General features: G+C 48.2%; 1 protein-coding gene and 1 pseudogene across 1 annotated transcript; both read left to right on the plus strand.

Moving 5' to 3' along the window:
* Nucleotides 1-3,474: 3,474 nt before the first annotated feature.
* On the plus strand, nt 3,475-3,832 carry LOC111531000 (40S ribosomal protein S27-like). Its single transcript, XM_023198243.2, has one exon. The coding sequence runs from the start codon at nt 3,480-3,482 to the stop codon at nt 3,744-3,746; it is 267 nt and encodes an 88-aa protein (XP_023054011.1). The 5' UTR covers nt 3,475-3,479; the 3' UTR covers nt 3,747-3,832.
* A 3,867-nt stretch (nt 3,833-7,699) lies between these two features.
* On the plus strand, nt 7,700-20,111 carry LOC111530993 (annotated as a pseudogene).
* Nucleotides 20,112-21,679: the final 1,568 nt, after the last annotated feature.

Here is a 21,679-nt window from a genome sequence, read left to right on the forward strand (position 1 = left end):
CTCCACTTGATGTATCAGTTATTGAAAGAGGAATGTTCGTGTTCCCAACTCCGATTATGCATTCACTCATTTCTCCTCTCAATTCTGTCCCTTCTTTTGCTTTCTGTATTTTGAGGATTTGTTTTGCGTTGAATACATCATCAAAATTATTTCGTCTTCTCGGTGAATTGTCCCCTTTGTCGTTAGATAATGTCCCATTTTGTCGGTGGTAATTGTTATCATTCTGAAGTGTACTTTGTCTTCTGACGTTAACAGGATCTCTCCACTGCATTCCCATCTTTTCTTTTCCTTTTTTTTTTTTTTGAGATGGAGTCTTGCCCTGTCATCCAGGCTGGAGGGGCAGTGGCACGATCTTGGCTCACTGCAACCTCCACCTCCCAGGTTCAAGTGAGTCTCCTGCCTCAGCCTCCTGAGTAGCTGGGACTACAGGCGCCCGCCACCACGCCTGGCTAATTTTTGTATTTTTAGTAGAGACGAGGTTTTACCATGTTGACCAGGATGGCCTTGATCTCCTGAGCTCATGATCTGCCCACCTTGGCCTCCCAGAATGCTGGGATGACAGGCATGAGCCACGGCGCCCAGCCCCATATTTTCATACTGTGGCGGTAAACAGAGGACTGGAGAGAGCAATACGGAGTACAGGAGGATTTGTTCATTTTAGGGACGCACCGGCTCAGAGGACTCACATCCCAAAGCTGAGCCCTGAACTCAGCTCTGAAAGACCAGAGTGGGGTTCTTATAAATGGCCTTACAGAAGCAAAATAAACACAGTTCATCATACAGTAACAGGTTAGGTAATCTCTAGCATCACGTAACCTGTGACTGCCTAGCTGGTGGGCTTGTCGCTGCATCGAAAGAAAAAGAAGAACTGGCTCAATACAGACATTTGTAAAACATAATCATGCTAATTATGCTTCAGAAGCCTCGGAAAAGAGGAAAAGAACCTGTGTTTCTCTGTTTTCCCTCAACCTGGCTCTGGAAGGGAGTCTGGAGCCCATTCCTTTGGCCCATTCGGACAGCGTTATCTTCCAACTGTCCTTGAAGTGAGCTGCTAGCCAAGGGGAAAACATCTGCTTTTCTTTTTAACCCTTGCCTTGCCACATTCTGGGCCTTAGCTTTTACTTTTCTTGGAGTGAATAAAGGCAGTACTTACTATTATTGTTATATTATTATTATTTTGAGACACAGTCTCGCTCTGTCGCCCAGGCTGGAGTGCGGTGACGCGATCTCGGCTCACTGCAAGCTCCGCCTCCCGGGTTCAGGCCATTCTCCTGCCTCTGTCTCCCCAGTAGCTGGGACTACAGGCACCCGCCACCTCGCCCCACTAATTTTTTGTATTTTTTTTTTATTATTATACTTTAAGTTTCACCATGTTAGCCAGGATGGTCTCGATCTCCGGACCTCGTGATCCACCCGCTTGGGCCTCCCAAAGTGCTGGGATGACAGGCACCTGCCGCCACACCTGGCCAAGTTTTGTATTTTTAGTAGAGATGAGATTTCACCATGTTGGCCAGGCGGGTCTTGAACTTCTGACCTCAGGTGATCCGCCTGCCTCAGCCTCCCAAAGTGCTGGGATGACAGGCGTGAGCCACCGCGCCCGGCCCTCAGGACGATTATTTTAAGTTTCTGCCTCAGTGTGTATCTATTCCAGTATGTTTGCTTTTGCTACAAGGACACACTATGGAAAATAGGCACTAAGCCTCTCTGGCTGTTTTGCAAATAGAAAACCCACAGGTGCAATGGAAAAAACCCAAGAGGCTGCCAAGGTAAATAGCATCTTGCAGGCTCCAGCTTGATACTGTCTAATAAAAGTAAAAAATGGAAGGATAAAAAATAAAAAATAAAAAAGACCAGGGCTTTTCTTTCTTTTCTTCTTTCTAAGCAACCCGCTAACACATTTAGTGAAAGGGCCACATAGATTCCCGCATATGTACAAGAAAAATATTAATTATAGTTACTTTGCTGGAAAGATGCATTCTAATTTTTTTTTTGGATGGAGTTTTACTCCGTCGCCCAGGCTGGAGTGCAGTGGCATGATCTCGGTTCACTGCAACCTCTGTCTCCCGGGTTCAAGTGATTCTCCTGCCTCAGCCTCCCGAGTAGCTGGGATTATAGGCGTGCACCACCACGCCCGGCTAACTTTTGTATTTTTTTAGTAGAGATGGAGTTTCGCCGTATTGGCTGGGCTGATCTCGAACTCCTGACGTTGTGATCCGCTGGCCTCAGCCTCCCAAAGTGCTGAGATTACAGGCGTGAGCCACCGCACCCAGCCTATGCATTCATTTTTTACAAAGAATGTATTTCCATAAAATTTCCACAGAAATTGCAAAGTAACTGGGCCACGACGTCTTAATTTTCCCTGCAATTGAGATGTCTGAACACATATGATGCCAGTAATTACAAAGTCCATTTTAATATCCACATGACAGGTAGCTCGAATTTTCCTCCTCGCTTGGAGGATTGTCCAAGCAATGGAGAGTCCACATCATTTCGTTGAGGTCTTTACCACTGAGTCCACGAGGGGACGGCAGAGCTCAGGCTTCCAGAAAAATATGGGGCAGGGTGGGTTGAGGGGTCTCTGTGGCCTTCACGATCTCTCCTGTACCACACCACGCACAGTTCAGCCAAGAATCAAAGGAGATGGCCGTTGGAGTCTCAGCCACTGATTCTTGTTCCCCAGGTGATTTTACTGGGAAGACGGAAGAGATGCACCTTGTTTATCTCCAGGAGGCGGAACAGGATTAAATGCGGTTCTGCAGAAATGCAGGTGACGGTTTAGCCCCAGTGGGGATGGTGCTGTGGATCTTTGTCCTTCACCGACTCCTATGTAGCAAGAGACTTGGAGGTCTCGGCCGGGCACAGTGGCTCACGCCTGTCATCCCAGCACTTTGGGAGGCCGAGGTGGGTGGAATACGAGGTTGGGAGTTTGAGACCAGCCTGGCCAACATGGTGAAACCCCGTCTCTATTAAAAATACAAAAATTAGCCGGGCGCCGTGGCAAGCACCCGTAATCCCAGCTACTTGGGAGGCTGAGGCAGGAGAATTGCTTGAACCCAGGAGGCAGAGGCTGCGGTGAGCCGAGATCACCCCACGGCACTCCAGTGTGAGCGACAGAGTAAAACTGTCTCAGGAAAAAAAGAGAGAGAGAGAGAGAGACCTGGAGGTCTGACGCTTGAAATCACTGCTGACGTCAGTGGCACAGGACCCACACACATAAACAATCCATAAGTACGCAGCAAACAGCCTGGTTATTTGACGTGGTGCAAACGCAAAACGAAATAGGATTCTCAAGTATTTTCTTGAGTTGAAGAATACGAGTCTGGCTGAGAGACTGTCACTAGTCAGGTTAGACAATAGCAAAATGAAAAAGAATCCCTGTGCAGAATTTGAGTGCCGTTTGCCCCGAATGCCTCTCAGTGGGGCAAGTGTTAGAATCATGAAAGGAATTGGTTGAAAGTACTGTGACCTTTCCGGTGGTGATGACCTACCCACACGAGAACATGCCTCTCGCAAAGGATCTCCTTCATCCCTCCCCAGAAAAGGAGAAGAGGAAACACAAGAAGAAACGCCTGGTGCAGAGCCCCAATTCCTACTTCATGGATGTGAAATGCCCAGGATGCTATAAAATCACCACGGTCTTTAGCCATGCACAAACGGTAGGTTTGTGTGTTGGCTGCTCCACTGTCCTCTGCCAGCCTACAGGAGGAGAAGCAAGGCTTACGGAAGGATGTTCCTTTAGGAGGTAGCAGCACTAAAGGCACTCTGAATCAACATGAGTGGGAAACCATCTCAATAAACACATTTTGGATAAAAAAAAAAAAAAAAAAAGAAAGTACTGTGAGACTGGGTGTGGTGGCTCGTGCCTGTAATCTCTGCACATTGGGAGGCCAAGGTGGGAGGACTGCTTGAGCCTAGGAGTTCAAAACCAGTCTGGGCTATGTAGGAACAAGCCCCTTTCTGCAAAAATAAACAAACAAACAAACAAACAAATAAATAAATAAAGAAGCTGGTGTTCGTGGGCACACTGGTAGTCCCAGCTACTCAGGAGGCTCTGCGGGGAGGACTGCCTGAGCCCAGGAATTCGAGAACAGCCTGGATAACAGAGTGAGACCCCTGTCGCTACAAAAACGAAAATAAAAAAATTAGCTAGGTGTGGTGGTGCACACCTGTCGCTCCGGCTACTCAGGAGGCTGAGGTGGGGGGATTGCTTGAGCCCAGGAGTTGGATGCTGCAGTGAGCCATGATCGCACCACTGGACTCCCGTCTCGGTGACAGAGCAAGAACTTGTTTCTAAAAAATTAAAAATTAAGACATCGTTGGACTATAAAGACACATGTGCACGTATGTTTATTGCGGCACCATTCGAAATAGCAAAGACTTGGAATCAACCCAGATGTCTATCAATCATAGACTGGATAAAGAAAATGAGACACAAATGCATCATGGAATACTACGCAGCCATCAAAAAGGATGAGATCATGTCCTTTGCAAGGACATGGGTGAAGCTGGAAACCATCATTCTCAGCAAACTCACACAGGAACAGAAAACCAAACACTACATGTTCTCACTCATAAGTGGGAGTTGAACAATGAGAACACATGGACACAGGGAGGGGAACACCACACACCAGGGCCTGTTGGGAGGTGGGGGGCAAGGGGAGGGAGAGCCTTAGGACAAATACGTAATTCATGCAGGGCTTAAAACCTAGATGAAGCATTGACAGGTGCAGCAAAGCACCACGGCACATGGATACCTGTGTAACAAACCTGCACGTTCTTCACATGTACCCCAGAACTTAAAGTAAAGAAACAACAAAAAACATACTATAGACCTGGTATCTAACTGAGTTATAGTCGTCGGAGATAGGAACCAGGAATATGTATTTTCACGGTGCGTCTGGAGTGAATTTGATGCACAGTCAGGCTGAGAAAACACTTCACGAAAGACGTCAGAAGACACAGACGTAAAACTCCACTCCTTTATTCATCCACTTATGAGCCCTGGAGTTTCAGACATTTGATAAAACAGGATATTCACGGGGCCTGCCTTGCGCCTGACGTCTGGAGAGAATTCAGTGACAAAACAGATCTGAAAGACCCTGACAAACTGCGTTTCCAAGACACAAACCCACCTGTGGACCTGCTCTGTGGACTTAACGACTTAAGACCTGCTCTGTGGACTTAACGACTCACCAGACAAATGAAGTGTCGACATTTTGCACCAGTAATGTCCAAATTGCCAACATCCGATATCAGATACAGCGTCTCTGGTAGAGAAACGGAGAGAGTTTCTCAGAGGACAAAGAGAAATGGTGGCTTCTCCCACTCCCTCCACCCCCGGGGAGGTTTGGGCGCTGATTAGAGTTCCCCTGTCATCCACAGGCAGAGTCCTTCTGAAACCCAGAGGCGTTTCTCATGTGAGCCAGGAGAAAAGCATGACACATAACATCGGAAGGATAAACGGGAGTAACCCCCACCGCCTTCTGTGAAATGAGGAAGTGCCCCGTCTGAGAAAAAACACCAGGAAATTAGGTTCTCCCCCCAGCAGATTTCTCCTTTCTTTCTTCCTTCTTTCCTTCTTTCTTCCTTTCTTCCTTCCTCCCTGCCTCCCTTCCTGTTTTTCCTCCTCCTCCTTTTCTTTCTCTCTTTCTCTCCCTCTCCTTCCTTCCTTCCTTCCTTCCTTCCTTCCTTCCTTCCTTCCTTCCGCCCTCTCTCTTTCTTTCTTTCTCGTTCTTTCTCTTTCTTTCCTTCTTTCTTTCCTCTTTCTTTTTCTTTCTCTCTCTCCTTCCTTCCTTCCTCCCCCCTCCTGCCCTCTCTTTCTCTCTTTCTTTCTCCCTCAGCAGATTTTTTCTCTTTCTTTTTTTTTCTTTCTTTCTTTTTCTTTATTTCCTTCTTTCTTTCTTTTTCTTTCTCTCTCTCTCCTTCCTTCCTTCCTCCCTCCCTCCCATGTGGCCAGGTTGCTCCCAAACTCCTGACCTCAAGCGATCTGCTTGCCTTGGCCTCCCAACATCACAGGCGTGAGCCACCATGCCCAGCCTCACATCAGAAAGTCTCTGAATCCACCTGTGACCCGTGGAACCCCCACTTCCAAATATCCCACGCTTTTAGGCCAAAACCAAGGTATAACCTTCTTGTAGTGATTTAGGACTTTACCTGTAACTTCTGCTTTCTTGAAATGTACCCCTGCTTGGGGTCAGGTGTGGTGGCTCACACCTGTTATCCTAGCACTTTGCAGGGCTGAGGCGGGAGGATTGCCTGAGGTTGGGAGTTTGAGGCCAGCCTGGGCAATCTAGTGAGACCCCATCTCTACAGGAAAATAAAAGAATTAGCCGGGCTTGGTGATGCACACCTGTAGTCCCAGCTACCTGGGAGGCAGTGATGGGAGAATGGTTGGAGCCTGGGAGGTCAAGGGTGCAATGAGCCGTGATTACACCACTGCACTCCAGCCTGGGCAAGAGTGAGACCCTATTTCTAAAACAAGAAATGAATACTTTTTTAAAAATTAAAAGCATGAATTTTTAATATTAATTTTTAAAATTAAAATTAAAAGCAGCTGGGCGTGGTGACTCACGCCTGTCATCCCAACACTCTGGGAGGCCAAGGCAGGTGGATCACAAGGTCAGGAGTTCGAAACCAGCCTGGGCAACATGGTGAAACCCCGTCTCTACTAAAAATACAAAAATTAGCTGGGCGTGGTTGGGCGGGGGGGTTGCCTGTAATCCCAGCGACTGGTGAGGCTGAGGCAGGAGAATGGCTTGAACCTGGGAGGCGGGGGTTGCAGTGAGCCGAGATCGCACCACTACACCCCAGCCTGGCGACAGAGTGACACTCTGTCTCAAAAAAATAAATAAATAAAATAAAATAAAATAAAATAAAATTGAAAGCCATCAGAGGAGTCAGGGCTTAAGCTCGAACTGCTCGATTCTCCTTGCTTGGTGCCCTGCAAAGAAATGCCCTGTTTTCTCTCACTGCAAAACCTTGCTGTGGACGTTCGGCCTCCCTGGGCCCGGCTGGCGGATGGCAGTTCAAATCAGTCACCGGTTTTTTAAAAATGCAGCAGGAAAGCGCCAGCCACTGGGTCTGAACGTCCTCTCTGGACGTTCATTGTCAGCGGCAGAATCCAGCCTGGAGCCAATTCTCTTCCCCCAAGCCAGGAAAGGTCACAAAGAGACTTGACTGACCAGGCAGGGAGGAACAGCTCCCGGGGACTGCAGCTGGGCGAGGCTGATGTAGAAATGATTCCGCACTGAGTCCAAGGAGAAAGACGGAGCAGGCAACGGGAGGAGGCTGAGGGGTCGCTGTGGGGATGATGCTGCCTGGAGATGATCCGTCATCTTGTGGCAAATGACCAGGCTGCCGGGGGGGACTCAGCGAGGGCATCTCTACTGGCACCGAGGTCAGGAGCCAAGTACAAGGGCAGCGTCTTTAGGGTCCACACGGCCTCACAACTCTCTCTTGCACGCTCATCCAGGGAGAAAATCCAGCCCCACAGAAAGAGGCTGGAGGCAGAGGGCAAAGGAAGCCAACGGGAATGGTAGAAGGACACTATTTGTGCAGCCTCTGCACAAGCGGAGACGCGCCCTTTGCTTAAGGGGCAGGATGCTCCATTTTGCACCCTGTCTGTTCTGCAAAGAGGATTTCAGGCAGCATCGGGAACAAGCTGCCGGCGTCTCTGCTGGAAGGATGAGGTGCTGAGACAATGCCGAGGGCACGCTTTGGCATCTGCAGTCCAACGACAGAGACACGAAGGCGAGCAAATGGAAGCAACGGAGACTCGAGACAGAGGAGAATGAGGACTCGAGTCAGCCACGAGCATGACAGCCTCTGTGGGGCGTGGAAGGGGCAGCTTCCAAAAAGACAGGTCCATGTTCCAAGGCCTGGTACCTGCAACTAGGACCTTATTTGGAAATGAGAACTTTGCAGATGTCATTAGTTAAGCGCTCCAGATGAAACTGTCTTAGATTCAGGTGGACCCTAAATCCGATGAGCGGCGTCCTTTTAACACATAGAAAAGGGGTCGGGTGTGCTGGGCAAATAGGACCTTATTTGGAAATGAGAACTTTGCAGTTGTCATTAGTTAAAGTGCTAGAGATGAAATCGTCTTAGATTCAGGTGAACTCTACGTCCGATGAGCGGCGTCCTTCTAAGAGGCAGAAAAGGGGCCGGGCGCGGCGGTGGCTCAGGCCTGTAATCCCAGCACTTTGGGAGGCCAAGACGGACGGATCATGAGGTCAGGAGCTCCAGACCAGCCTGGCCAACACGGTGAAACCCCGTCTGTACTACAAATACAAAAATGAGCCGGGTGTGGTGGCGTGCACCTGTAGTCACAGCTACTCGGGAGGCTGAGGCAGGATAATTGCTTGAAGCCGGGAGGGGGAGGTTGCAGTGAGCCAAGATGGTGCCACTGCCCTGCAGCCTGGTGACTGAGAGAGACTCTGTCTCAAAGGAAAAAACAAAGAAACAAACCAAAGAGACAGAAAAGGAGGCAGAGACACAGAGAAAGCCAGGTGGAGACGCAGGCAGAGACGGAAGTGATGCGGCCGCAGTCCCAGGGACATCTGTGGAGCCCCCAGGAGCTGGGAAAGGCAGGGAGAATCCTCCTCTCCAGCCTCGGGGGAGAACTGGATATAATTATACTGCATTGAACATTGGCCCTCAGACAGGTCTGTCCACGTCCTAAAGCCCAGAACCTGGCAGTGAGACCTTATTTGGAAACAGGGTCTTTGCACAGGTGATTAAGAGAAGGATCTTGATATGAGATGATTCTGGGGTAAGGTAGGCCCTAAGCCCAATGACAGGTGTCCTTCTAAAACACAGAAGAGGAGACAGTCACAGGAGGAGGCCACGTGGAGATGGAGGCAGAGACTGGAGCGATGCGGCCACAAGCCCAGGGACGCCTGGAGCCCCCAGGAGCTGGGAGAGGCAGGAAGGATCCTCCCCTGGAGCCTCTAGAAGGAACCAAACACAATTGCAATGGTTTAGATGGTGAGCTCCAAATATGTCCATGTCCTAAGCCCCAGAACCTGGGAATGGGACCTCATTTGGAAAAAGGATCTTTGCAGATGGATTAACGATCTGGAGATGAGATCATGCTGGAGTAGGATGTGCCTTCAACACAATGACAGGTGTCCTTGTTGGAGACAGAAGAGGAGACACAGACACAGAGGAGGAGGCCACGTGGAGACGGAGGCGGAGACTGGAGTGATGCGGCCACAAGTCCAGGGATGCCTGGAGCCCCCAGGAGCTGGGAGAGGCAGGAAGGATCCTCCCCTAGAGCCTCCAGAGGGAACTGGATACAATACTACTGGATTGAACAGTTGTCCGGGCAAAAGGTATGTCCAGGGTCTGAACCCCAGAACGCACGGATAGGACCTTATTGTAGCAGGACGAGCCACAGACAACACTCCTCAGACACCAGATGAGAGAAGGAAGAGGTTTTTATTCGGCCGGGAGCGTCGGCAGACTCACGTCTAAGAACAGAATCTTAGCCGGGTGCGGTGGCTCACACCTATAATCCCAGCACTTTGGGAGGCGGGGGGGGGGGGCAGATCACCTGAGGTCGAGAGTTCGAAACCAGCCTGGCCAATATGGTGAAATTCCGTCTGTACTAAAAATAAAAATAAATTACCTGGGTGTGGTGGTGCGCGTGTGCAATCCCAGCAACTTGGGAGAGTGAGGTGGGAGAATTGCTTGAACCCGGGAGGCAGAGGTTGCAGTGAGCTGAGATCGCACCGCTGCACTCCAGCCTGAGTGACAGAGAGAGACTCTGTCTCAAAAAACAAACAAAGAAGCAAACAAAACCAATAACAACAACACAAAGAAAGGAATCTGACTTGTTTCTTAGGTCGAGTGTGTACACTTGATATCAAAGATTTGTTCCATGGCGGTCCCCGCTGCTCCGAAGTTCGTGAGACAGCGTCTGGAAATACAAATATCTGTGTTTTTATTTTTGTTTTTATTTTTCCGTATGTCCTTGTGACAGTCGGTGACGCTGGGCTAGGCTGTGTAGGAAGGAGGAGATGAGGACAACCCCATGAATTAATGCATAACGGCTCTTCTCCCCTACTTCCAAAACCCACTCTCTGGTCATGGAGCCGGGGGACCCTGTCCCTTGGAGAGCTTCAGGAAGAGGACCTTTGCCGTGGCACCTCGTCTAATCCCTACCCTCTCTGTGCCATCAGCCCTCCACGACTGGGGTGCAGTCTGATTCTGGGGTTCAGCACCTTGTATAATACCAGCCTCTCTAAGCCACATGCTCTCATGTGGCCTTGGCAGGCCATTACCGCCTGGCTAATTTCTCTGCATCTCCCCACGTTTCTTGTCCTCATTTGTTCTGAAGGGTTCAGAAAGGACTATCCCAGCACATCTTCAAATTCTCAGCACAGAACAAAACAGCCTAGACCCAGTCACTTCAAGGATGTTTAATAATACGGCCCAAGAAAATGTGTGGAGTTTTTTATTTTTTGAGACAGAGTCTCACTCTGTTTCTCTGGCTCGAGTGCAGTGGCGCAATCTCAGCTCACTGCAACCTCTGCCTCCCAGGTTCAAGCCATTCTCCTGCCTCAGCCTCCTGAGCAGCTGGGATGACAGGCACCCGCCACCACACCCGGCTAATTTTTGTATTTTTAGTAGAGATGGGGTTTCACCGTGTTGGCCAGGCTGGTCTTGAACTCCTGATCAGGCTGGTCTCGAACTCCTGACCTCACGTGATCCACCCACCTCGGTCTCCCAAACTGCTGATATGACAGGCGTGAGCCAGTGTGCCCGGCCAGAGTTTTTTTTAAAAATAAATCCTTAGTATTGCCCTTACCGACTTTTCCTCTCTATCATGCCTGGGACCGGTAGCTCATCTTGCTTCCGGAATCCATTCACGGCGACTTTGTCAAAAGCTGCCTTGTTTTTTGGCAGGCAATGCGGGAAAGCCAGGCGGATTGCTGATCTGGGAACGGTACCAGGAATTTGTTCTCTTTGGGAAGGAAAATCACTATGTCGATTTTCCAACATGATTGTTCTTTTGGAGTCTGTCTCATCCAGAAAGCCACCGCCCTCTCGAAAGGCAAAAAGCTCCCGTCTCTAAACCTGCTTAAATTTGTCTATTAAGATGAGTGCTATCAAATGGTGTTGATATCACACGGCAACATTGCTGCCGACTTTCAAAAACAGTTTTATCAAACCAACAGCAGATCCAAGACCAGCTCCTTGCCTACAGGGGTTTGATGTCCAGTTGAAGTTTTGGAATCATCTCAGAAGTTTCCTTTCTTTATTTTATTTTAATTTACTTTTAAATTAAATTAAATTTAATTTTTTATCTTTTTTTTTTTAGAGGGACTCTCGCTCTGTCGCCCAGGCTGGAGTGCAGTGGCGCGATCTCCGCTCAGTGTAACCTCCGCCTCCCAGGTTCAAGCGATTCTCCTGCCTCAGCCTCCCGAGTAGCTGGGACTACAGGCGCCCGCCACCATGCCCGGCTAACTTTTTTTGTGTGTTTTTACTACAGACGGGGTTTCATCGTGTTAAAGAGGATGGTCTTATCTCCTGACCTTGTGATCTGCCCACCTTGGCCTCCCAAAGTCCTTTCCTTTCTTATGACTGACATTTGAAACCACATATTAAGACCCGATGCAGTGGCTCACACCTGTCATCCCAGCACTGTGGGAGGCCGAGGCGAGTGCATTACCTGAGGTCAGCAGTTCGAGACCAGCCTGGCCAACATGGCAAAACCCCATCTCCACTAAAAATACAAAAATTAGCCAGGCATGGTGGTGGGTGCCTGTCATCCCAGCTACTCAGGAGGCTGAGGCAGGGGAATCACTTGAAACTGGGAGGCGGAGGTTGCAGTGAGCTGAGGTTGTGTCACGATACTCCAACCTGGGCGACAGACTGCGACTCTATTTCAAAAAATAAATAAATAAATAAAACTACATATTTAAAAAGCAGTTCGTCGATATGAGGTTTTAATTTGTCTTCAGAAGTTACCTTCATTATTCTTTCTGGCAGAAAAGACTCAGAGAATGCTTGTTACTATGGGATCCAATTGTGAAGTAAAAAAAAACAACTTTAATTTTTTGATGGTTTTCATTGTTTTATTTTTAATGATATTTATTTATTTTGAGATAGAGTTTTATTCTTGTCGCCCAGGCTGGAGTACAGTGGCGTGATCTCGGCTCACTGCAACCTCTGCCTCCTGGGTTCAAGCAATTCTCCTGCCTCAGCCTCCTGAGTAGCTGAAATTACTGGTGTACGGCACCACAAGCAGCTGATTTTTGTATTTTTAGTAGAGACGAGGTTTCGCTATGTTGGCCAGGCTGGTCTTGAACTCCCGACCTCAGGTGATCCGCCCACCTCGGCCTCCCAAAGTGCTGGGATTATAGGGGTGAGCCACCATGCCGGGCCTGTTTTCATTGTTTTAAGTAATGCAATGTAGTCTCTTAAAAGTTTTAAAAGAATGCACTTTGTGTTAAGAATACAAATGAAAATTGCATATATTTATGGTATGCAACATGAGGTTTTCATACAAATACACATTGTGGAATAACTACATCAAGCTAAACTAAATCCTTCCTGCCTCTCCCAGCTCCTGGGGGCTCCAGGTATCCCTGAGCTCCAGGTATCCCAGGAGCTGGAGTGATGTGGTTACATCACTCCAGTCTCTGCCTCCGTCTCCACGTGGCCTCCTCCTCTGTGTGTCCAACTTTTCCCCTTCTTACAAGGCACCAGCTCTTGGATTAGGGCCCACCTGAATACGGCATGACCTCCTCTTAACCAAGTACCTCTGCAATGACCCTGCTTTTCAATAAGGTCTACATTCAAGATTCTGCATGAATATGGGTTTTACAGGAGGACCTTTCTCCACCCAGTGTAATCACTTTTCAGGTTTTGACTTCCCATCTCAAACACACTTCCCAGGCCTTTGCATTTTGTATCTTTGCCAATTTTTTTCTTTTTTTAAAGACAGAGTCTCACTTTGTCTCCCAGGCTGGAGTGCGGTGGTGAGACATGATGTCACTGCAACGTCCGCCCCTGGGTTCAAGCAATTCTCCTGCCTCAGCCTCCCAAGTACCTGGGATTATAGGCGTGCAACACCACACCCGGCTAATTTTTGGCATTTTTAGTAGAGATGGGGTTTCACTATATTGCCCAGGCTGGTCTCGAACTCCTGACCTCAAGTGATCCGCCAGCCTTGGCCTCCCAGAGTGCTGGGATTACTAGCACTGTAAATTTTTTAAGAGATGGTGTCTTGCTCTGTATGTAGCCCAGGCTGGAGTGGAGTAGCATGATCAGGGCTCCCTGCAGCCTCTACTTTGTAAGCTCAAACGATCCTCCTGCCTCAGCGTCCTGAGTAGCTGGGACTACAGGCATGCACCACCACATCCAGCTAAATTCTAAAAATGTTTCGCAGGCCGGGCAAGGTGACTCACACCTGTAATCGCAGCACTTTGGTACAGCACAGGAAATGCATGCACTTTTCTCTGTCCACTAAACCTGCCCTTGCCCTGGCTCTGTGAACGTTTTGCTGCCTTTCCTGCCATCTTGGGATGGACTGTTCGGCAGAATCTGGGATGACTCATGAGTTTCTTCTTGGGGCACTGTCTTTCCTAGTTTTTCATCACCCTTCCTTCCTTCCTTCCTTCTTTCCTTCCTTCCTTCCTTCCTTCCTTCCTCCCTCCTTCCTCTTTTCTTTTCTTCTTTCTCTTTCTTCTTTCCTTCCTTCCTTCTTTCTTTCTTTTTCTTTTTCTTTCTTTCCTTCCTCCCTCCCTCCCTTCCTTTCTCTTTCTCTCTTTCTCGACGGAGTCTTGCTGTGTCGCCCAGACTGGAGTGCAGTGGCATGATCTTGGCTCACGGCAACCTCCACCTCCTAGGTTGAAGTGATTCTCTTGCCTCAGCTTCCCAAGTAGCTAGGATGACAGGCACCCACCACCATGCCTGGCTAATTTTTGTATTTTTAGTAGAGACAGGGTTTCACCATATTGGTCAGGCTGGTCTTGAACTCCTGACCTCTGGTGATCCACCCATGTCAGCCTCCCAAAGTGCTGGGAGTACAAGTGTGAGCCACTGTGCCCGGCTCCATCACACTTTCTTTGCTCACTTATTACTCTTTTTTCTTGAGGACTCAGTCTCCTCTGTCTGACTTTTAACCCCTTTTTTCTTCTTTTTTTTTTTTGACACGGAGTCTCTATCACCAGACTGGAGTGCAGTGGCATAATCTAGGCTCACGGCAACCTCTGCCTCCTGGCTTCAGGTGATTCTCCTGCCTCAGCCTCCCACGTAGCTGGGAGGACAGGCATGCGCCACCTTGTCCGGCTAATTTTTGCATTTTTACTAGAGATGGGGTTTCTCCATGTTGGCCAGGATGGTGTCCATCTCTTGACCTTGTGATCCGCCCGCTGCGGGCTTCCAAAGTGCTGGGATTACAGGCGTGAGCCACCATCCTAATTTCCTTAAGGTGAGTCGTGGACCTTCCCCGCCGTGTGCTGCTGGAAGCAATTTTGTCTTCCCTCATAACATGATCCACCAATGACTCTCAAATGAATGTCTCTGCCCAGCTGGCTTCACCTCTGCAAATCTCATTGCTTCCTCAACTGTGAACCTTGAATGAGTCCCAGGTATGTCTAAAACAACCCCCTACCCTATCCTCCCTGTCTCTGTCTGTTTGAAGGGCTATAAATAAGTACCTCAAACTGGGTAATTTAGAAAGAAAAGAAGGCTGGGTGCAGTGGCTCACACCTGTAATCCCAGCACTTTGGGAGGCTGACCCGGGTAGATTGCCTGAGGTTGGGAGTTCAAGACCAGCCTGGCCAACATGGTGAAACTCTGTCTCTATTAAAAATAGAAAAATTAGCTGGGCATGGTGTGGGGTTGCTGTAATCCCAGCTACTCGGGAGGCTGAGGCAGGAGGATTGCTTGAACCCAGGAGATGGAGGTTGCAATGAGCTGACATCATGCCATTGCACTCCAGCCTGGGCAACGAGAGCGAAACTTCATCTCAATAAACGAATGAATGAATGAATGAATGAATGAATAAATAAATAAATAAAATAAAGGTTTATTTGGCTCCCAGTTCTACAGGGTGCACAGGAGGCATGACGCCCACATCTACTTCTGATGAAAACCTCAGGAAACTTCCACTCCTGGTGGAAGGGGACAGACAGCTGGCATGTACAGAGAACACACAGCACAAGAGACACAGCTGAGGTGCCAGGCTGTTTTCAAAAGCCAGCTCTTCTGGGAACTAAAAGTAAGAAATGCCCATCAATGATAGACTGGATAAAGAAAATGTGGCACATAGACACCATGGAATACTATGCAGCCATTAAAAAGGATGAGGTCATGTCCTTTGCAGAGACATGGATGAAGCTGGAAACTATCATTCTCAGCAAACTCACACAGGAACAGAAAACCAAACACCGCATGTTCTCACTCATCAGTGGGAGTTGAACAATGAGAACACTTGGACACAGGGAGGGGAACATCACACACCAGGGCCTGTCAGGGGCTGGGGTGCTAGGGGAGGGAGAGCATTAGGAGAAATACCTAATGTAGATGACGGGTTGATGGGTGCAGCCAACCACCATGGCACGTGTATACCTGTGGAACAAACCTGCACGTTCTGCACCTGCACCCCAGAAGTTACAGCATAATAAAAAATAAAAATAAAATAAGTAAGAACCCACTCACTACCTGGAGAATGGCACCACGCCATTCCTGAGGGATGTACCCCCATGGTCCAAACACCTCCCGCCAGGCCCTGCCTTCAACACTGGAGATCAGATGCCCACATGAGACTTGGTGGGGCCAAACGATATCCAAACCAGAGAATGTCCCAAGTTGATCGTCTCCAGGAATCCCTGTGTTAGGAAGTCAGACTGGGTAAGCCAGAACCTCAGAGTCAACTTATCCACATGCCATGACGTGGAGAGAAAAAACAGAATCCATCTTTTAGTCTTCTGAGCAGGGAGGAAACTTCCCCCCAAAGCCGTACCCACAGGAGAAATTCTCTCCCATATTATTGGACAGGGTTGGCTTGCGTGTGCCTCTCTAAATCAATCACTGCGGAACGGTCAGCCCTGGAGGGCAGGTAGAAGCCATCTCTTTGTGGCACAGACTCAGAAAGGAGGAGGCCGGGCGCGATGGCTCATGCCTGTAATCCCAGCACTTTGGGAGGCTGAGACAAGTGGAGCTCCTGAGGTCAGTAGATCGAGACCAGCCTGGCCAACACGGTGAAACCCGTGTCTACTAAAAACACAAAAGCAGCCAGGTGGGGTGGCTCATGCCTGTCATCCCAGCTACTCAGGAGGCTAAGGCAGGAGAATCGCTTGAACTCCGGAGGTGGAGGCTACAGCGAGCTGAGATCGCGCCACTGCACTCCGGCTTGGGCAACAAGGACGAAACTCCGTCTCAAACAACGACAGCAAGAACAACAACAAAAGGAGGGCAGAGAAAAGATGAACAAATCAGAGATCTGTTCAGAAGAGGAGGATCCATTTCACAGGCAATGCCCGCTCTGCCCACTTTGTTATCTTTAACGCGCACCTGCTTGGCAGCAATATTGCTGCAGTTGTGAAGTTTCTCGTTTCTCACAGAGAAATCTCAGAAACAGAGACCTCAGCATTGACAACACGAATGGTTCCAAATGTGGATCGAATGGGATTTTTTACAGGCATGGAGATTTAAATCCGATTTACAAAAGCGTTCCTTCAGAGCTTAATTACAAATTTACCCCGCAGGCTTTATTTCGGAAACATTTCATTTCTTCATCCAAATATCCAGAAAGTGAAAAACAAACAGAAAGCTGTGTGCATAGCTTTGATTATGTCAGCAGCTAAATCAAGCCCCTTGTTTGGTTTTAAATGAGTGAAAGCTTGGCTTTTGTAGGGGGGAAAAAAAACATCGTGTGGGAAAAGAACTTCATCTGGAGTCAGAAAATCGTCATCAGTTCAGGAGAAATAAATGCCTCAAATTTGCCACATGAAAATGGATGTTACGGTAAATTTAGTCTATTTTTTCTTTCAGCAGATAAAAACACAATTTATCAAAGAGGCATTTGGAAAGTGTTGCAATCACAGCGACCGTTTCAGGAGAGGCAAAAGGATTTTAAATTACTACTTGTGACACCAACTCAATATATAAAAGAATGGTTTGCCATCTCTGTAGATTCCTTGTGAAATGTATTTTAGATTATAGTGTTACAGATAAGTACAAACATAAAGATAAAAAAAAAAAAAAAACACCCAAGGATGAATGTGAAGAATACACTTCCCCTTCAGGCTAGGAATTACCTCTGAAGAGAGGTGGGGTATGGGATGATTTGGGGTCTTGAAATATCTTGCACATATACACACACCCTTTTCTCCCCCATGCAAATACCTTTTGAAACAGAATGTTAAAATGTAGTCGCCTATAGACACCAAGATAAAATACATTGCAATTTCAAGGTGAGATACACATCATCGTACATACATTTACAAACAAGAAGAAAAAAATACAAAACAATTCCCTAACTCTTTACCCTTGCTGCACACTTAAAAACTATGAAAACATCCACACAATTTGTTGGGAAATATTTTCTTAGAGAAGTTTTGTGCCACGGGCCTTTTCCCACCTGTATGAGTCAGCTACACCTGAAATTATGCTGGGTAACAAATAATCTTAAATCTCAGTTCTCTATCATAATAAATATTTATTTATTTTTTGAATGTGTGAGTCTATCAGTCAGGTAGGTTGGTGCAGATACAGGCTGGGCTACTCCAGGCTCATCTGAAATACATGCTTCAGGTTGGATTGATGTCTATGCCACATGCTGTCATCATTTTGGGACCAGTGGTTATCCTGGGCACATTTTTTTAATGTTGTGAGCAAAAATCCAACCATGTGGTAGGGTTTGGCTGTGTCCGCATCCACCCAAATCTCATCTTGAACTGTAGCTCCCACAACCCCCACATGCCATGGGAGGAACCTGGTGGGATGTAACTGAATCATGGGGCTGGTTTTCTCCAAGCTATTCTCGTGATAGTGAATACGTTTCATGAGATCTGGTGGTTTTCCGCTAAAAGCCAGACTGATGCAATCAATGCCTCCTTAACTGGGAGACGTCACGGGGAGTTCCCCTGCGTAAGCTCTCTTGCTCGCCGCCATGTAAGACATGCCTCTGCTCCTCCTTTACCTTCAGCCATGATTGTGCGGTCTCCCCAACCACGTGGAACTGTGAGTCCATTAAACCTCCTTTTTTTTTTTTTTTAATAAATTACCTAGTCTCAGATATATCTTTATTAGTAGCATGAGAATGGACATAACACAGTATGTCAACCCCTGCTGTGCCTCCACCGAGGCAGAACTTTAAAAAATAATAATAAGTACTGCATTTATTCACTCCAACAAAAGTCAAAGCTAAGGCCCAGAATGTGGCAAGGCAAAGGTTTAAAAAACAAAAAGAAAGAAAATGAGTTTTCCTCTGCCTAGCAGCTCACTTCAAGGACAGTTACAAGGTAACATTGTCCGAATAGCCAAGGCGAAAGGAATGGGCTCCAGACACCACCCCCCACCTCAGCTCCTTGCAGAGCAAGGTTGAAGGAAAAAAGAGAAAGGCAGATTCTTTTACTGTTACTCTTTCCCCAGGCTGCTTAAGCGTGATTATGTTTGACAAATGTCTGTATTTAGCCAGTTCTTGTTTTTCTTTCAATGCAGCTACAAGGCCATCAGCTATGCCAGGCCACGAGTTATGTGATGCTGGATATGTAACCTGTCACTGTATGATTAACTGCTTTTTTGCGTCTATAAGGCCACTTATGAAACACCTACTCTGTCTTTGTTCAATGCTCAGCTTTTTCAAATGCAAGTCTGCTGAGCCGGTGTGTCCCTAAAAATGAACAAATCCTCCTGTACTCCAAATTGCTCTCTCCGTTCCTCAGTTTACCGCAACACCACTGGCTGAGGTTCTGTAAGCAAAAACAAATCAGATGGCAGCCCAAAGTTCGTGGAGACAGGAGGCGTGCTTCTCCCACGGGGCGTGAGCCAGAGACCAGGTAGACAGCAAAAAGAATCGTGAAGAACTAATAGACTCTCCCACACCTGACTTTTAGCCTGGTAAGAGCGGACTTCAGACGACCGACCTTCAGCACTTGATAGGTACACCAGATACACCACATTTCCCTCTGTTTCATCAAATTTACATCTCCAAGAGGCTGATGAATTTGAATTTCATCACCCAAGCTTTCTGGAGCTTTTCTACGTGAATTCAGGGAAGGAGAGACACTGACAAGGCTGGGCACGGTGGCTCACACCTGTCATCCCAGCACTTTGGGAAGCTGAGGCGGGCGGATCATTTGAGGTCAGGAGTTCGAGACCAGCCTGGCCAACATGGTGAAACTCCATCTCTAGTAAAAAATACAAAAGTCGGGAAGCCGGGCCGGCACAGGCTTGGGGGCCGGAGGCCTTCACCCCAGACTGGGAAAGCCGAGAAGTCTCCACTGGGACTACGATTATGGCCGTGCAATTTGATGGGGGCATGGTTCTGGGGGCAGACTCCAGAACAACCACTGGGTGAACTCAGGACAGATTTGTGAAAGGTCCTACATCGCCAATCGAGTGACTGACAAGCTGACTCCTATTCACGACCACATTTTCTGCTGTCGCTCAGGCTCAGCTGCTGATACCCACGCAGTAGCTGATGCTGTCACTTACCAGCTTGGTTTCCACAGCATTGAACTGAATGAGCCTCCACTGGTCCACACAGCAGCCAGCCTCGTTAAGGAGATGTGTTACCCATACCGAGAAGACCTGATGGTGGGAATCATCATCGCAGCCTGGGACCCTCAAGAAGGAGGACAGGTGTACTCAGTGCCTATGGGGGGGGTAGGATGGTAAGGCAGTCCTTTGCCATTGGAGGCTCTGGGAGCTCCTACATCTATGGCTATGTGGATGCTACCTACCGGGAAGGCATGACCAAGGACGAGTGTCTACAATTCACTGCCAATGCTCTCGCTTTGGCCATGGAGCGGGATGGCTCCAGTAGAGGAGTGATCCGCCTGGCAGCCATTGCAGAGTCAGGGGTAGAGCGGCAAGTACTTTTGGGAGACCAGATACCCAAATTCGCCATTGCCACTTTACCGCCCTCCTGAATCCTGGGATTCTAGTATGCAATAAGAGATACCCCGTACTGATGCAAAATTTACTAAAATTTGTCACAGAGAAAAAAAAAATACAAAAAAATTAACTGGGGGTGGTGGCAGGCTACTTGGGAGGCTGAGGCAAGAGAATCACTTGAATCTGGGAAGTGGAGGTTGCAGTGAGGTGAGATGGTACCACTGCACTCCAGCCTGGGCGACAGAGGGAGACTCCATCGCAAAAAAAATAAAAAGACACTGACAAGTAATGGAAGGCAGGGGAGGGAAAAGAGTGTGGGATGTTTATTCTTGGAGTCATCCAAGTTTGATCACATATGGATTTATCTGTGTCCTTCATCAATGGCATCTTTGGTGGCGCAGCCTCTCTGCCCCAAGTAGGCCTTGCTGTTAACTGAGCCTTAAGAGTATCTTGACCTGATTGTCTTTTGACCTGGAAGCTGAGGGGTGATAACAACTGTTTGGATGAAGGGAGGCAAGATGGCGCACTTCCGGCTTCTTCACTGTCAGCTTTCCCGCTCCCGGGAAAGACACAGGTCGACTGCGCAGGCGCAACCCGACCTCCGACGGAGAAAAACCGGAACCCGCCTAGCCACGCCTACCGCCCCGCCCCCGACCCGCCTACCCCCGCCCACTGCCCTCCCACTTCCGGGCCCAGGACATAAAAGCCGCTCCCGGTGGGTGCGCGGTGCGCATTTCCTCAGCCCTCACTCCTGTCGGGACTGTAGGAACTCCGCCCAGAGCTCCACTGGGTGACTCCCCCGGCCTCCCCTGCCGGAGACCGACGGACCTCACCCCTCCCCCACACCTTCTTTCCTGAAGCTGGGGGACCAAAAGTAAATGTGCAGTTTTGCTCCTAGCCTTGCCTACTGGCTGGTCATTTAATACTCGCCCTGGTTTCCTAGAAAGCAAATCAACAACCTCTCTGCTATGTTAGTAGGCTCTGGGAGGATCAACAGCCACTGGGGATTTTCTTAACCCTTTCTGCTTATCTGTTTATCCACTTTCAAAAATTCTAAATGAACAGGCTATCCATTTTCTGCTAAAAACCAGACTCTCCTATTGGAGACAGGCAGCATTACCTTATGTTGGATCTCCCTAATTCTATATCCTTGTATTTCTCCTTTCTGTTTCTTTCTTTTCTTTTTCTTCTCTTTTCCTTTTCTTCCCTCCCTCCCTCCCTCCTTCCTTCCTTCCCTCCTTCCGTCTCTCCCTTCCCTTTCCTTCCCTTCCCTTCTCTTCCCTTCTTCTCTCTCTCTCTCTTTCCTTCCTTCCTTTCTTTCACGATTATTGTTTCTTTGTCTTCTCCGTTTGTAATTTTTAATCACATTTTACATCCTCCTTTCCATATTCACGCCAATGCCTGTTTGCATTTACTACTGTAATCTTCATAAATCTGTAAACACAGTACAGTTAAATTATGAATGCATTTCTGCCTCACGGCCTTCATGTCGAATTAACAAGGTAAGTCTCCCCTGAGCAGGCAGCGCACATATTGATTTCTTCCATTATGATTTCCACACACGACGTTTCCTTTTCGTGAATATGTTTCTCTCTGGTGGCTT

This window comes from Piliocolobus tephrosceles, chromosome Y (assembly GCF_002776525.5).
Source record: "Piliocolobus tephrosceles isolate RC106 chromosome Y, ASM277652v3, whole genome shotgun sequence".
NCBI lineage: Eukaryota > Metazoa > Chordata > Mammalia > Primates > Cercopithecidae > Piliocolobus > Piliocolobus tephrosceles.